General features: G+C 39.8%; 1 protein-coding gene across 2 annotated transcripts; it reads left to right on the forward strand.

Moving 5' to 3' along the window:
- The first annotated feature begins 97 nt into the window (after window positions 1-97).
- Window positions 98-14,494, forward strand: LOC105013078. 2 transcript variants are annotated; one of them, XM_013135870.4, is made up of 9 exons: window positions 98-192; window positions 469-581; window positions 733-864; window positions 2,816-2,885; window positions 8,737-8,790; window positions 9,848-9,904; window positions 10,002-10,059; window positions 13,431-13,517; window positions 13,637-14,494. In XM_013135870.4, exons 1-9 carry the CDS (start codon window positions 132-134, stop codon window positions 13,704-13,706), a joined length of 702 nt encoding a protein of 233 aa, XP_012991324.3. In that variant the 5' UTR covers window positions 98-131; the 3' UTR covers window positions 13,707-14,494. The 2 variants fall into 2 exon arrangements, with proteins under 2 accessions (XP_012991324.3, XP_010872658.3); XM_010874356.4 differs by lacking the exon at window positions 8,737-8,790.
- Window positions 14,495-16,020: the final 1,526 nt, after the last annotated feature.

Consider the following 16,020-nt stretch of genomic DNA (forward strand, 5'->3'; position numbering starts at 1 on the left):
CAGGACAATATGAGTGTGTGTATGATGTTCTTTGTCATTGCATACTTTCACCAGCAGGGAATGTTTTTCTACAGAATCAACCAGGAAATGAGTTCACTTCCGTGGTATGGTGTGTGCTCTAAGTAACGAACATGTTTTTGTTTCAAGTGGCTTTATTAACTTCTGTTTTGCAACTATATCAAACATATCAAGGTAAAGACCAAATTATAGTATTATAGTAGTATAGTCGTTAGTAAATTATAGTAGTATAGTCATTTTTTAGTTTCACAATTTATCTCTTAAGAGATACTTCTACCAACTAAAAGGCATCAGAGCCTAGCATGCCAAAACACTTTTTACTTGTATCTTTTGTTCTTAGTATATCAAGAGCTTAATCCTAGTCAATCTTCACATTTCGTTTTGTTTCTGTCAAAAGGAATTTGTAACTAAAGTAATGATGCATACAATGCTGTTTTTTTATATTTTTAGCATGTACTGTGGTCAACATTTCCTGTAACACATTGAAGAACAAGGATGGCGAATACATGTATCAATTCAACATGTCGCGCGCACTTGAAATTGAAGTGTACAACAATACCCAGGCAAGAATCTCTGTTTTTGTTAAACAGAAAGTAGTTAATGCAAGAAAGAGATGTTTGTGATCGATACACAGAATTGCTTGAATAATAAAAAATAATATTTTGCCTTATTTACACATTAAAAAACCTGTTAATGTTTTTTTTTTTTCAACAGGCTCTAATTGCCATTGTGGAAAGAGACAAGCTGATTGAGTACAGCAGGGAAGTGATTGGAATGAATACATCTTCAATTTTGCTGAGCAACTGCCAATCTCTGATCATCAAATTCATAATTTCTGCTACAAAGGTGTGCATTGTCATTTCTCAATTTAAGAGGTATAGATGGTTGAATACTATATTGTAACTTTAGCAGAGAAAAATATGAAATACAGTTGTGCTCAAAAGTTTGCATACCCTTGGAGAATTGGTAATAAATACCATTTGTAAAAAAAACATGAGTGAGCAGGCAAAACATGTCTTTCATTTCTTATGGAATTAAAAATAATCTGTAGGTCATAACAGAATGACACAATCATAAAACAAAAAATTGGCAACAAAGAAAAAAATTAACTGACCCCTGTTCAAAAGTCTGCATACCCTTTAGCATCAATGACAGCGTGTAGTGTTTTGTAATAGCTGTCTATAAGGCACCAAATTCATGCAGGTGGTTAAGCTGCCCATTCGTCTTGGCAAACTACCTCCAGGTCATGCAAAGTCTTTAGTTGTCTTGCATGAACCGCACGTTTGAGATCTCCCCAGAGTGGCACGATGATATTAAGGACAGGACCCTTGGATGACCACTCCAGAACCTTCACCTTTTTTTGCTGTAACCACTGTAGGGTCAACTTGGCCTTGTGCCTAGGCTCATTGTCACAATGAGCGTCCCATGCGCAGCTTTTGTGCAGAAGAATGCAAATTGTCTGCAAGTATTTTCTGATAACATGCAGCATTCATCTTGACATCAATTTTCACAAGATTCCCTGTGCTCACACCCCCCCAAATCAGTGAGCCACCACCATGCTTCACAGTGGGGATGGTATTCTGTTCACTATAGGCCTTGTTGACCCCTCAACAGCTTTATGGTTGTGCCCATAAAGCTCTATTTTGGTCTCATCACTCCAAATTACAGTGTGCCAGAAGCTGTGAAGCGTGTCAAGGTGTTGTCGGCATATTGTAACCAAGATTTCTGTGGCATTGGCGCAGTAAAGGCTTCTTTCTGGCAACTCGACCATGCAGCTCATTTCTGTTCAAGTATCGTCATATTGTTCTCCTAGAAACAACCACACCGTCTTTTTCCAGAGCAGCCTGTATTTCTCCTGAGGTTACCTGTGGGTTTTTCTTTGTATCCCAAACAATTCTTCTGGCAGTTTTGGCTAAAATATTTTTTGTTATACCTGACCTTGGCTTGGTACTGTATCAAGAAATCCCAGAATTGTCTACTTCTTAATAAGTGATTGAACAGTACTGCCTGGCATTTGCAAGCCTTTGAAATTATTTTTATATCCTTTTCCATCTTTATAACATTCCATTCCCTTGTTACGCAGGTCTTTTGACAGTTATTTTCTGCTCCCCATGCCTCAGTATCTAGCCTTCTCAGTACATCCACATGAGAGCTAACAAACGTGTTGACGCTTTTATACACAGACACTAATTGCAATTTAAAAAGCCACAGGTGTGGAAAATTCACCTTTAATTAAAATGTTCACCTGTGTGTGTCACCTTGTGTGGACAAACATTCAAGGGTATGTAAACCTTTGATCAGGGCCATTTGGGTGATTTCTGTTATCATTATGATTTAAAATGGAGCCAAACAACTAAATGATAATAAATGGCTTCATATGATCACTATCCTTAAATAAAAGGATGCATGATCAGTCATATTTTTTAAATCAATGCCAAAATTTCACAATTTCTGCCAGGGTATGCAAACCTATGAGCACAACTTTAGGTTTGGTTTAGCATTTTTACTCAGTTGATTAATCAATATCAATACAGGCTAACACTTTATTTTGAGAGGTAGATGCTCTACACATTATATACTGAATGTAACAGTTTAACTAACCATCTACCCTTACTCCAACTGTACTGTAACCTTTTTCTAACCCTAACCATATACCTTCTTCTTAACTTACTTCAACCCTAGCCGTACCAAGTAGATGCTTATCAACAGACAGTGGGTTGAATGTTTGTCCCAATTTACCTCTTGGCAGAAACCACTGCTCAGCTCAAATCTCTTTGAATGTATTCTCTCTTAACAGAAGCCTGGAATTGTTGCAATTACAAGACCCACCAAAATTAAGGAGATCTGTTTTCATTATGTTGTCACAGGTAAAGAATTTAACATGATGGCAAAACTTCACTTAAAGCAAAGAATAAAACCATTGCTTACCACCATCATAACTATAATACAAAATCATAATGCCTCTAGACAGTGAAAATTGTTTAGCATGTTTGAATATGGCATCAGAATGTACATTTACAATGATGATAGTACCGTAATTCCCGCACCATGTATAAACCGCACCATAAATTGTATAACTTTGTATGTATACATACCCGAGTAGCAGCTGGGCAAAATGCTTCCATAACCAATTACACACCGTCGAAAATCATGGAGGAAAGAACAAGTTCACTAACTGACAATCATTTTCACTGACGGGTTTGTTATGAATCAGCGGTCTATTTTATTCTTATAGATAAATAGGCCTGAATGAGTGGATGTTGTGCATACAGTAGAATGTAATAATATAGGCATAAAATGAGCATACAGTGCAACACTTTCAATTTCAATAAGTGCTCCCTAAAGTCAAAGATACCTTTCAAAAAGGTCTATCTTTTCTATGGGGCACCGCACCCGTGGTCACAGAGTTCACCGGTCCAAAGCATTCATTTCATCTCTTGATCGATGCTTGTTTGCAATTAACGGGCAATCTTTCATTTTTCTTCCCAACGCAAATTATGTTGATCAGTTTAGCTACATTGACGGGGTCAGAAAAACACCCATGCAAACACTCCAAACGTGCAGTATTAATGAACTACATAGAGAGCTGTGTGAGGACATCAGGGATAATATTGTAGACCTGCACAAGGCTGGGATGGGCTACAGGACAATAGGCAAGCAGCTTGGTGAGAAGGCAACAACTGTTGGTGCAATTATTAGAAAATGGAAGAAGTTCAAGATGACGGTCAATCTCCCTCGGTCTGGGGCTCCATGCAAGATCTCACCTCGTGGGGCATCAATGATCACGAGGAAGGTGAGGGATCCCCAGAACTACACGGCAGGACCTGGTCCACTGAGATCATGCGTGACCTGAAGAGAGTTGGGACCACAGTCTCAAAGAAAACCATTAATAACACACTACGCCGTCATGGATTAAAATCCTGCAGTGCACGCAAGGTCCCCCTGCTCAAGCCAGCGCATGTCCAAGCCCGTCTGAAGTTTGCCAGAGGAGGAATGGGAGAAGGTCATGTGGTCTGATGAGACAAAAATATAGCTTTTTGGTCTAAACTCCATTCGCAGTGTTTGGAGGAAGAAAAAGGATGAGTACAACCCCAAGAACACCATCCCAACCGTGAAGCATGGAGGTGGAAACATAATTCTTTGGGGATGCTTTTCTGCAAAGGGGACAGGACGACTGCAGCGTATTGAAGGGAGGATGGATGGGGCCATGTATCCTGAGATCTTGGCCAACAACCTCCTTCCCGCAATAAGAGCATTGAAGATGGGTCGTGGCTGGGTCTTCCAGCATGACAACGACCCAAAACACACTGCCAAGGGCAACTAAGGAGTGGCTCCGTAAGAAGCATCTCAAGGTCCTGGAGTGGCCTAGCCAGTCTCCAGACCTGAACCCAATAGAAAATCTTTGGAGGGAGCTGAAAGTCCGTATTGCCCAGCGACAGCCCCAAAACCTGAAGGATCTGGAGAAGGTCTGTATGGAGGAGTGGGCCAAAATCCTTGCTGCAGTGTGTGCAAACCTGGTCAAGAACTACAGGAAACGTATGATCTCTGTAATTGCAAACAAAGGTTTCTGTACCAAATATTAAGTTCTGCTTTTCTGAAGTATGAAATACTTATGTCATGCAATAAAATGCAAATTAATTACTTAAAAATCATACAATGTGATTTTCTGGATTTTTGGGATTCCATCACTCACAGTTGAAAAGTACCTATGATAAAAATGACAGACTTCTACATGCTTTGTAAGTGGGAAAACCTGCAAAATCGGCAGTGTATCAAATACTTGTTCTCCCCACTTTATATATATATATATATATATATATATATATATTAAAAAAAAAACTGATTCCGAAGTATGGCAGCTGCCATACCTTGCCATACTCAATTGATGCCTATGCATACATTGTACATTAATATTAAACATCTGTCATAGGGCGCTAACAAAATAAATGTTTTGAAGAATAAAATATGTTTCATATTTGCCAGAGATGGGCAAAGACACAATTTTTTGGAAAAAAAAAATAAGATACCTTAATTTTAGTGTATTTCGTATCAAAATCAACAACAAAATACAGCAGCACACCATAACTAAACTACTGTATTTTTGTATTTTTAAAATACTAAAAATACTTTTACAAGGGAGCATGAACTTACTTCAGCTGATTCTATCTGATCGATTCCTTCACCAGGACACTAACTCAGTTGATTCTATCTATCAGTCTATCTGATCCATCCCTTCACCAGGACACTGACTCAGTTGATTCCATCTAACGGCCTATTTGATCTGTCCCTTCACCAGTACACTGACTCAGTTGATTCCATCTAGTGGCCTATTTGATCTGTCCCTTCACCAGTACACTGACTCAGTTGATTAACTAGACAATGTTTGATAGCAATAGCTTTTCTTTGCCTAACAAGTCAAGCGATAAATCTGACATATGCAAACAGTTAACAGATCAAATATTCACATATCCCTGTGATCACCCAGATGATGTTAATCTAACAGTTTGATGTTTATCTAACAGTTTGCTAATGACTCATAATTGTATCCTAATTTGGTAACTTGGTGTTTGGTAATCAAGGGCCTACTTTGCATTAGCAAAACTGACTCAATGACAATGTACCTTTAGCCAGGCGATTTTGTAAGATGTCTTACATTAAAAGTAAAATAACATTAGTCTGAAGCGAGAAAAAAAAACTGTAAACCATGTTCCGAGCCGGAGACCTTCAGCTTCCTGGACGGGTGAGCAACTGACTGCTCCAGATCTAAACCCTAACCTTTACCCCAGTGCTGTGATACCTAACCCTAACCCAACCTTAACCTAACCATTTTGTTTCCGGTAACACTTTACAATAAGGATACAGTAATAATCATTATTAAATGCATTACTTGACATGGATTCATGACTTATTAATGCATCTTTAAAGCCTTGATTATGTGTGCATGTGTTAATAAACATATTAACGAATTATTAGTTAACTCTTGGAACACATATCAGAAAACATTAACTAATATATTGAAACATATTGTAAACAATTAGTTAATTAATGCATCTACAAATAATTAACTGTGTGTGGTTGTGTCAATAAACATGTAATATGAAAAGGTAACTAATAATGCACATGTTAAAAAACATAAACATTTAATTGTTTTTGCTATGATGAAAGACACCAAATAATGAATCTGTAGTTGCATTATGTCATCATGAAATTATTTAAAATATGTTTGTTATTGGCCCATTCAACAGTTAGCTAGATATATTCATGTTTAATAACACTCCTATATTCATGTTTAATAACACTCCTGTGGGTGGTCTCACCACCCACAGGAGGGACCCTAAGGGGCCGGTGCGGAGAGAATCGGGTGGCAGTCGAAGGCGGGGGCCTAGACAACCCGATCCCTGGACACGGAAACTAGCTCTAGGCTGGCGGGGAAGGAACCTGAGATTGTGCGTGAGGTTGAGAGGTTCCGACTAGAGGTATTCCGGATCACCTCTACGCACGGCTTGGGCTCTGGAACCACACTCCTTGAGAGAGGATGGACTCTTCACCACTCTGGAGTTGCCCATGGTGAGAGGCGGCGGGCTGGTATGGGTTTGCTTATAGCTCCACAGCTCTGCCGCCATGTGTTGGAGTTTACCCCGGTGAACGAGAGGGTCGTTTCCCTGCGCCTACGGGTCGGGGATAGGTCTCTCACTGTTGTTTGTGCCTACGGGCCGAACGGCAGTGCAGAGTACCCGACCTTCTTGGAGTCTCTGGGAGGGGTGCTGGAAAGTGCTCCGACTGGGGACTCCATCGTTCAACTGGAGGACTTCAACGCCCATGTGGGCAACGGCAGTGACACCTGGAGGGGCGTGATTGGGAGGAACGGCCCCCCTGATCTGAACCCGAGCGGTGTTCAGTTATTGGACTTCTGTGCTAGTCAGAGTTTGTCCATAACGAACACCATGTTCAAGCATAAGGGTGTCCATCAGTGCATATGGCACCAGGACACCCTAGGCTGTAGGTCGATGATCGACTTTGTTGTCGTTTCATCTGACCTGCGGCCGTATGTCTTGGACACTCGGGTGAAGAGAGGGGCGGAGCTGTCAACTGATCACCACCTGGTGGTGAGTTGGATCCGATGGCGGGGGAGGAAGCTGGACAGACTCGGCAGGCCCAAGCGTATGGTAAGGGTCTGCTGGGAACGTCTGGCTGAGTCTCCTGTCAGAGAGATCTTTAACTCCCACCTCCGGCAAAGCTTCGACTGGATCCCGAGGGAGGCTGGAGATATTGAGTCCGAGTGGACCATGTTCTCCACTGCCATTGTCGAAGCGGCCACTCGGAGCTGTGGCCGTACGGTCTCCGGTGCCTGTCGAGGCGGCAATCCCCGAACCCGGTGGTGGACACCGGAAGTAAGGGATGCCGTCAAGCTGAAGAAGGAGTCCTATCAGACCTGGTTGGCTTGTGGGACTCCTGAGGCAAGTGACGGGTACCGGCAGGCCAAGCGGGCTGCAGCCCGGGTGGTTGTGGAGGCAAAAACTCGGGCCTGGGAGGAGTTCGGTGAGGCCATGGAGAAGGACTATCGGCTGGCCTCGAAGAGATTCTGGCAAACCGTCCGGCGCCTCAGGAGAGGGAAACAATGCCCTACCAACGCTGTTTACAGTAGAGGTGGGCAGCTGTTGACCTCAACTGGGGATGTCGTCGGGCGGTGGAAGGAGTACTTCGAGGATCTCCTCAATCCCGTCATCACGTCTTCCATTGAGGAAGCAGAGGATGAGGGCTCAGAGGTGGACTCGTCCATCAACCGGGCTGAAGTCACAGAGGTAGTCAAGAAACTCCTCGGTGGCAAGGCACACCACACGTTTGTCTGGCATTCGTATGTTATTTTACATTTTAATAGTGCTCGTAACATTTTATTCATTCGTAAGATATGTTAAGTTTTAGGCATTTCGTAATGTATCATACGTTTTGTTGGCGCATTGTAATGTAACTTAACGTAATATCACATATCATATGAAATCGGGGGCCATGGATTTTCGTAAAATAGTCTGCGTAGTGTCCTGAGACCACGGTGCTCATTCTGACAAGCAAAAGAGGGAGAACGAATTTAAGACAGGCATTTTCATGTATAGTGCCCTCACAGTCTTATTCAATACTAGACATTTTCGGGAACAATTCTCTCAAAACACAAAACCTCCCCCATTCCACACTTAGACATAACGAGATGATGTGTGCTACAACAAACACAAGTGGTGGATGGGTTGACAACCTGCCCTTTAATGGCATTGCAGCACAACTTTGTTAATGACAATAAGGCACAAGTTACACCATATCGTGGCATTATAATGTAATTTTGTACACTGAAACGCTTTATAATTCTTTCATGCAAAACTGATGAAAACTTAACATAGGCTGAAAGTAGCAAGCTATTTTTAGCTAGAACATTACATAAAATTGGTAAAGGATTTAGCCTAGGCTACTAAAACGAACACTAAAACGTAACATGAACTGTTAAACATTTTAGCAAATCATGCTAAAAACCAAAGGAAAGCTGGCAACCTACACAGTTCTCCACTTGACCTTCTTCTTTGGGTATGGATACATTTTCTGATCTCAGCAAGTCTGGGTAAATTACTGAGTAGGCACCGATCAGAGGCAGCACTTTTATGATGACATGTAGGGTATGAAGACATCAACCCTATCAAATACAAACCTTAACACTCTGTCTGTACTTTGTAGATATTAGGAAAGAGGTTGGAACATCAGCACCTTTTAATTTCACTGAGATCCAAGGTGAGTGATGAGATGGCTAATATCCAAAAGTGCCCTTATAGTAGCTATTAAAAGGATCCAGCGTTGTGGAAAAAAACATTAAAGATGAGAACACAACAGCTCATCTGATAAGACTGAATCCAAACATTACACAGTTTTGTTCATGTGTATTCACCATTTACAGTCATTTTAGTTGCAACATAACACAATTTGACAATACTCTGGATACATTCAGTAACATAAATTTAACATTTGGATTAGGCGTATTGGAGGATGTTTACCTCCCCTACACCTAACAGTATTTTAACAGTATTTTAATGTTTGGCTTGGTGGGGTTGACAAAACCATGGATATCGATATGGGGCCATTGACCAAAAAAACTTTGGGAACACCTGACTTAGACTTTGGACATTGCATAACAAGAACATTGGAGAAGCAAATCCAAATGTTGGTGGGCATAGTATACTGAGGGACGTATTTGTCAACACATTTTCTTCACATACAGTATACAGTTGACTCAATCTGTTCAAAACAACCAGGGTACCACACCATGATATCTTGTAACCGCACATCAAACACATCATAAAAGTTGACTACAGTATTTGGCATGATTTTCATGAAATATGGTGCAAATTCATTCATTTTAGACATTGGGTTATGACTTTAATCATGGGTGTTTGAAATGCGTTCATGACAGCAAAAAGTATTCATGATCCTCAAAGTCTCACCTCTCAAAATACATTGAGTCCTCTAAATCTACTGCATATTCTTTACTCAGAGAACTATTATTTTTGCAAAGGTTTTCCAATTAGTGGAAGGCACAAGGCAAGTTGCCAACACCCATACCACACATTGAACTATAAACCTGATGACCCATTGGATGTATAAATCTGAATGACTAACCATTGCTTTCACTTCCAATTAATAGAGGAAGTGAGAGAGCAAGATGAGACAGCAAGATGGAACTAGTCAAGGCAGTGAGAGAGAAAGATGGAACTAGCCCAACATTGTATAACTTTTAACAAATACATGGTCAATACTTTCCCCCTGTATTTCTTTCTCCAATTATGAATTACAGACAGAGACAATCCTGATACAAACACTGGTTACACCAATTTAAAATGGATAGTCCCTGGTGAGTGTTAACACAAAGCTATTATTATGATTTCTTATTTATTGTTTAAACCTTGTGAATATACTATTCAACAACATTACTTTATTTTGTTTTTCAGTGTTGGTGGTTTTATTGGTTTTCTTTTTAGTGTACTTATGTCGGAGAGACAAAGAGCGGTAAGTCTTATATATCTTATCCTGAAACTTCTTATACTTAGATCCCCTATAAAATGCATTACTTGCTGACATAAAATAAGCTACTCACTATAGAATATTAACACTCAGCTGCCCAGAATAAGTATGGTAATGGAAGATCTAAACATAAACAGATTACTTGGAAACCTCCATTTTTACTGCTCTAATTACATTGGTAACCGGTTCATAAGGGCAGTAAGGCATCTCTGGGGTTTGTGATATATTACCAATATACCCGGGCTTAGTCAAAGTCACATTTATTTAAAGAGCATTTAAAAACAACTTTTGTCGACCAGTGCTGTACAGTCAAAACATATAGCCAACTAAACATATTTATAGGACCTGACAAACATAAACAGAACTCCCTACCCATTTGCTAAAGAAAAAAGATCTTAAGGTAGGATTTAAAAATGTTGCTACTAGTAGAGGACCTAATATATAAAGGTAGGCTGTTCCACAACTTTGGAGCAGCAACAGAAAAGGCACGATCTCCTTTGAAATATAGGAGGGTGCTGATCCATGTAGGGCATTAAAACAAATAAAAGAACCCTAAAATCGATCCTATATTTAACAGGTAGCCAGTGGAGAGAGGCCAGTACAGGAGTGATGCTTTCTCTCTTTTTTGTACTAGTTAAAAACCTAGCAGCTGCATTTTGAACAAGCTGAAGGCGGGACAAGGTAGACTGACAGATTCCCATATACAAAGATTTACAATAGTCCAGACGGGAGGAAATGAACACATGAATAACTGTCTCTAAATCCTTAAAGGAAAGAATGGGTTTCAATTTGGCAATTGGCCAGAGTTGAAAAAGCTGCCTCTGACAACAGCATTTACTTGTTTATCAAAATTGAGATCTGAATCAAAAATTATCCAGAGATTTTTTGCATAGCTATGTACATTGTTGGATAGGGGCCCTGAAGTGATTAACAATAACCTTTGTGGAATCTGTGGGGCCAAATACAATAACTGCTGTTTTGTATTATTTAATTGAATAAAGTTTTTAGCTACCCAGTATTTAACATCTCTAAGACAATTAGAGAGTGATTTCAGGGATTTCTTTTCATAAATTTTCAGGGGAAGGTACAACTGAGTGTCATCAGCATAGCAATGGTAAGATATGTTATATTTCTGAAAGATGGCGCCCAAGGGAAGCGTATATAACGAGAATAAGATAGGGCCTAGGACAGAGCCTTGAAGTGCCCCACAGATGATTGATGCAGAAGAGGAGAATAATTTCCCAATATTTACAGAAAATGTCCTGTCTCTCAAATTTGAAGTAAATAGCTTTAGAGCAGTACCCCGAATGCCAACTTCTTGTTTAAGATGGTCTAGAAGGATGGCATGATCAATCGTGTCAAAAGCAGCACTAAGATCAAGAATAATTAAAGTAGCACAGTTTCCATTGTCCCTAAACAACAATAAATCATTTAACACCTTAAGAAGAGCTGGTTCAGTGCTATGGCGTGCCCTAAAACCTGACTGGAATTTATCCAGAATATGATTTTCATTTAAAAAGAAGAAAAGCTGGGAAAAAATTACTTTCTCTAGAACCTTTGATAGGAATGGCAATTTAGAAATTGGACAGAAATTATTAATGACAGTTAAATCAAGATCAGGTTTTTTAATAAGGGGTTGGACCACTGCATGTTTAAAACATGACGGGACAGTGCCATTGATGAGGCAAGCTATTTATTATGGACAATATACTGGGACCAATAGTGTCCAGCACTTCTTTAAAAAGGCGTGAGGGAACTGGGTCCCGGGGGCAGGTAGTAGGCTTCATGTGTGAGACTATGTCCATCACATGTGAAAGAGATACAGGTTCAAACTGGTTAAAAAGAGTAGAACATATGACTAAATCAGAGGTGTCGTGATCTGGAGGTAAGATGCAAGATCTTATGGCATCTATCTTGCCAGTGAAGAAAGACAGGAAGTCTTCACAAGTCCCAGAAGTCGCTTCTGGAAAAGCAGTAGCAACCGGTTGTAAAGCCTTGTTTATCACAATAAACAAGATTTTGATTATTAGAGTTGTTAGAGATAGTATCTGAGAAATATTTGGCTTTTACTGTTTTAACAGAGAGTTGATACTGAATTAAACAATCTCTCAGAATTTCATATGACACTTGCAACTTGTCCTTTTTCCATTTCCTCTCTGCTTTTCTGCACTCTTGTCTGAGAGTATGGGTAACATTATTTAGCCAGGGCTGAGTTCTAGCTTTCGCTCCCCTCTTTTTTAAAGGAGCAACAGAATCCAGGATGTTAGAGCAAGTGGAATTAAACATAGTGACTAAGCCCTCTGTGCTCAGGCTCGAGGGTGCCTCAATACTGCTGATGAGGGGAGAGGCCTTGTAAGCATCTGAGAAGAGTTTGGCAGTGGAAGGATTAAAAGAGTGTGAGAAATTGCCTGGCAGTTTGCATTTAGGGAGTAGGCATGGAAGGGTGACATTTAAAACAACAGGTTTATGATCAGACAAACAAATATAATTTCTCTCAACATTGCAAGCTTAGCGCTGTGTCCAGGCACTCCATGATGGTTTGTCCCATAGAACTGCTCTTAGCCGTGGTATATTGGTAATATACCATGCCACCTTGTGCATGGTTGCTAACATATACTATATTTTACATAAACATTTTCAATTAAGACATATGTGAGGTTTCTGCCCTTAAAATATTTATTTGAAATGCTGTCTAATTCCAATAATTTCAGTGGAGAACTGCTTCTGTTAGGAATACCATGATGGCCGACCATTCATGACAATTGTTAAACTAGTTCTAGCTGTCAGTCTGATTAACTGAGCTCCATAACTCTAGGTGAAAAACAGCATGAGAAAAACCCTGACATTTTAGGTCATTTCGCAAGTCAATTGTAGAATTTTTACTTGTCAGCCATTTTGTCATGTATCTCCATAAAACACCCTAAAACATTTGTTTATCTATTTTATTAGTAAACGAGCACAAATTGTAAAACACAACCAAGGAAATGAGGAAATTCTCCTATGCTGCCGAATAGGCTTTGTGATGCCAAGTAAACCTTCTCTCATTAAGATGATCTGAGAGGTGTTCTCTATTTAATGACTAAATCTCAAAGTTCTGTTTTATACTCCCTAGTGATCTGAGGCAGGCAAACAGGTCTCCATGTGACATAACTGTGGAATCTGAAGACTTCGCATGCGCTGATCAGTAAATCAGAACATTGATGGCCTTTGTAACCATCTTAAAATAGTTGTTAATATGCATAAAAACAGAGAGCATGGGTATAAATACTATGGCTATAAACGAAGCATCAACAGAGGAAAGAGCACCATAGGGGGTTGTCAGGACAAATCCTGATGATGTCTATTTTCTCCAACAGGGTTGACGTGACCAAGGAACTGACTTCTGATGCACAGAGTTCAGAACGTCCCACAATGAATGAAGCAGGAGCACTGCTGTCTCACAGGTGATGTTGTAACTATTTCTAAAGCAAAAGGTCTAAGCTATTGCTCCACTGCATGGCATAGCAACCATGTTGGAGGCCATGTTCTCTGATCCAGTCAGTGTCTTGTGTTCTGTCTCCAGGGATGGACCCTGTTCATCAGCTGAGGAAGTAAACTGCTCTGGAGAACAAGCAGGACCAGGACCGATTTAATGTGTTAAGCCAGATCGAAATATATAATACACACGTATAGATTATAACACATAACATGAAACAAATGTAAACATATTTAAATATAATATGATAAACACTGTAATAATACAGTATAGTAGGCTATTATATAATAACATAACACTTCCCTTGAAGTCGCTTCTTGGTGTGTTATACATTTTAAGAATGCAGTAACTCAGTGTATAAGGTCTTAATGTATAAGCCATTCAATACTAAACTGTGTACTGCAGAAGGATAGTCAAAATAGTAGTAGCTGTAGTTGCGGGGTCGCCTCCAGCTATGGTTACTACTGTTCAGGGTCCAAGTTCTACAAATAACCTATACTTTGATTTGAATACATAGTTTATTGTTAGTTTAGTGTTGTTTTCTAATGGTTTGGAAAATGTAACAGCATGGCAAATGTTTCATAACTCTGTATTTCAATTCTAGAATGTTGTTTGATTATCAAACCTTTGTTAATCATTTCAATATGTTTTTTAATTTAGTTTTTGTAGTTTACTTTGATTTGTACTTTGATTGTTTTGCTTGCATTGTATCATTTTGAGATCAACTGATCATGATTTTTCAATGCCAATACTGATTATTATTACCAAACTATCATTCAGACTTTCAAGTTTAACTTCTTAACAATATATCCTCAGTTATATGTGTGTTTGCAGAACACTGCAGTTATGTTATTTGATAAAGATAATTGTCAAGTTATAATTTTTTAATTTTATGTGTATATACACTCACCTAAAGGATTATTAGGAACACCTGTTAAATTTCTCATTAATGCAATTATCTAATCAACCAATCACATGGCAGTTGCTTCAATGCATTTAGAGGTGTGGTCCTGGTCAAGTCAATCTCCTGAACTCCAAACTGAATGTCAGAATGCGAAAGAAAGGTGATTTAAGCAATTTTGAGCGTGGCATGCTTGTTGGTGCCAGACGGGCCGGTCTGAGTATTTCACAATCTGCTCAGTTACTGGGATTTTCACGCACAACCATTTCTAGGGTTTACAAAGAATGGTGTGAAAAGGGAAAAACATCCAGTATGCGGCAGTCCTGTGGGCAAAAATGCCTTGTTGATGCTAGAGGTCAGAGGAGAATGGACCGACTGATTCAAGCTGATAGAAGAGCAACTTTGACTGAAATAACCACTCGTTACAACCGAGGTATGCAGCAAAGCATTTGTGAAGCCACAACACGCACAACCTTGAGGCGGATGGGCTACAACAGCAGAAGACCCCAGAAGTACCACTCATCTCCACTACAAATAGGAAAAAGAGGCTACAATTTGCACGATCTCACCAAAATTGGACAGTTGAAGACTGGAAGAATGTTGCCTGGTCTGATGAGTATTGATTTCTGTTGAGACATTCAGATGGTAGAGTCAGAATTTGGCATAAACAGAATGAGAACATGGATCCATCATGCCTTGTTTCCACTGTGCAGGCTGGTGGGGGTGGTGTAATGGTGTGGGGGATGTTTTATTGGCACACTTTTGGCCGCTAAGTGCCAATTGGGCATCGTTTAAATGCCACGGCCTACCTGAGCATTGTTTCTGACCATGTCCATCCCTTTATGACCACCATGTACCCATCCTCTGATGGCTACTTCCAGCAGGATAATGCACCATGTCACAAAGCTCGAATCATTTCAAATTGGTTTCTTGAACATGACAATGAGTTCACTGTAGTGAAATGGCCCCCACAGTCACCAGATCTCAACCCAATAGAGCATCTTTGGGATGTGGTGGAACGAGAGCTTCGTGCCCTGGATGTGCATCCCACAAATCTCCATCAACTGCAAGATGCTATCCTATCAATATGGGCCAACATTTCTAAAGAATGCTTTCAGCACCTTGTTGAATCAATGCCACGTAGAATTAAGGCAGTTCTGAAGGCGGAAGGGGGTCAAACACAGTATTAGTATGGTGTTCCTAAAAATCCTTTAGGTGAGTGTAGGTGTTCTAGGTACATGGTAAGTGTAAACCACAATATTGCGCTCTTTCAGTTGTGCTTCTGAAGAGAAGGTCCACGTGGCTTGAGAGCTGACAGTTATATGTTTGCTAAACTCTGTATAAAAAAAAACTTCCACATCAGACCAGCCCAACTGTTGGAGTCCAATCTTTTTTATTACTAAACAACACCAAACACATCATGCTCCAAGTCAGAAACCACTTCTCTATTTATACTTTTTGCTGTATCAAATATTACATTATTGACTTAATTATAATAAAAAAATATTATATAAAAATCTAGTGTACACAATTTCCGAATCAGCCTCCAACGGTTTCGCTACTATCAAAT

Source organism: Esox lucius, chromosome 11 (assembly GCF_011004845.1).
Source record: "Esox lucius isolate fEsoLuc1 chromosome 11, fEsoLuc1.pri, whole genome shotgun sequence".
Lineage (NCBI taxonomy): Eukaryota > Metazoa > Chordata > Actinopteri > Esociformes > Esocidae > Esox > Esox lucius.

What these genes read in the sequence shown, in the direction of transcription:
- LOC105013078 (XM_013135870.4), top strand. Translation starts at nt 132, where the DNA reads ATGTTTTTGTTTCAAGTGGCTTTATTAACTTCTGTTTTGCAACTATAT. An exon ending in TTTAAAATGGATAGTCCCTG is followed by an intron (nt 9,905 to 10,001) that starts GTGAGTGTTAAC and finishes TTTGTTTTTCAG; the next exon opens with TGTTGGTGGTTTTATTGGTT. An exon ending in TGTCGGAGAGACAAAGAGCG is followed by an intron (nt 10,060 to 13,430) that starts GTAAGTCTTATA and finishes TTTCTCCAACAG; the next exon opens with GGTTGACGTGACCAAGGAAC.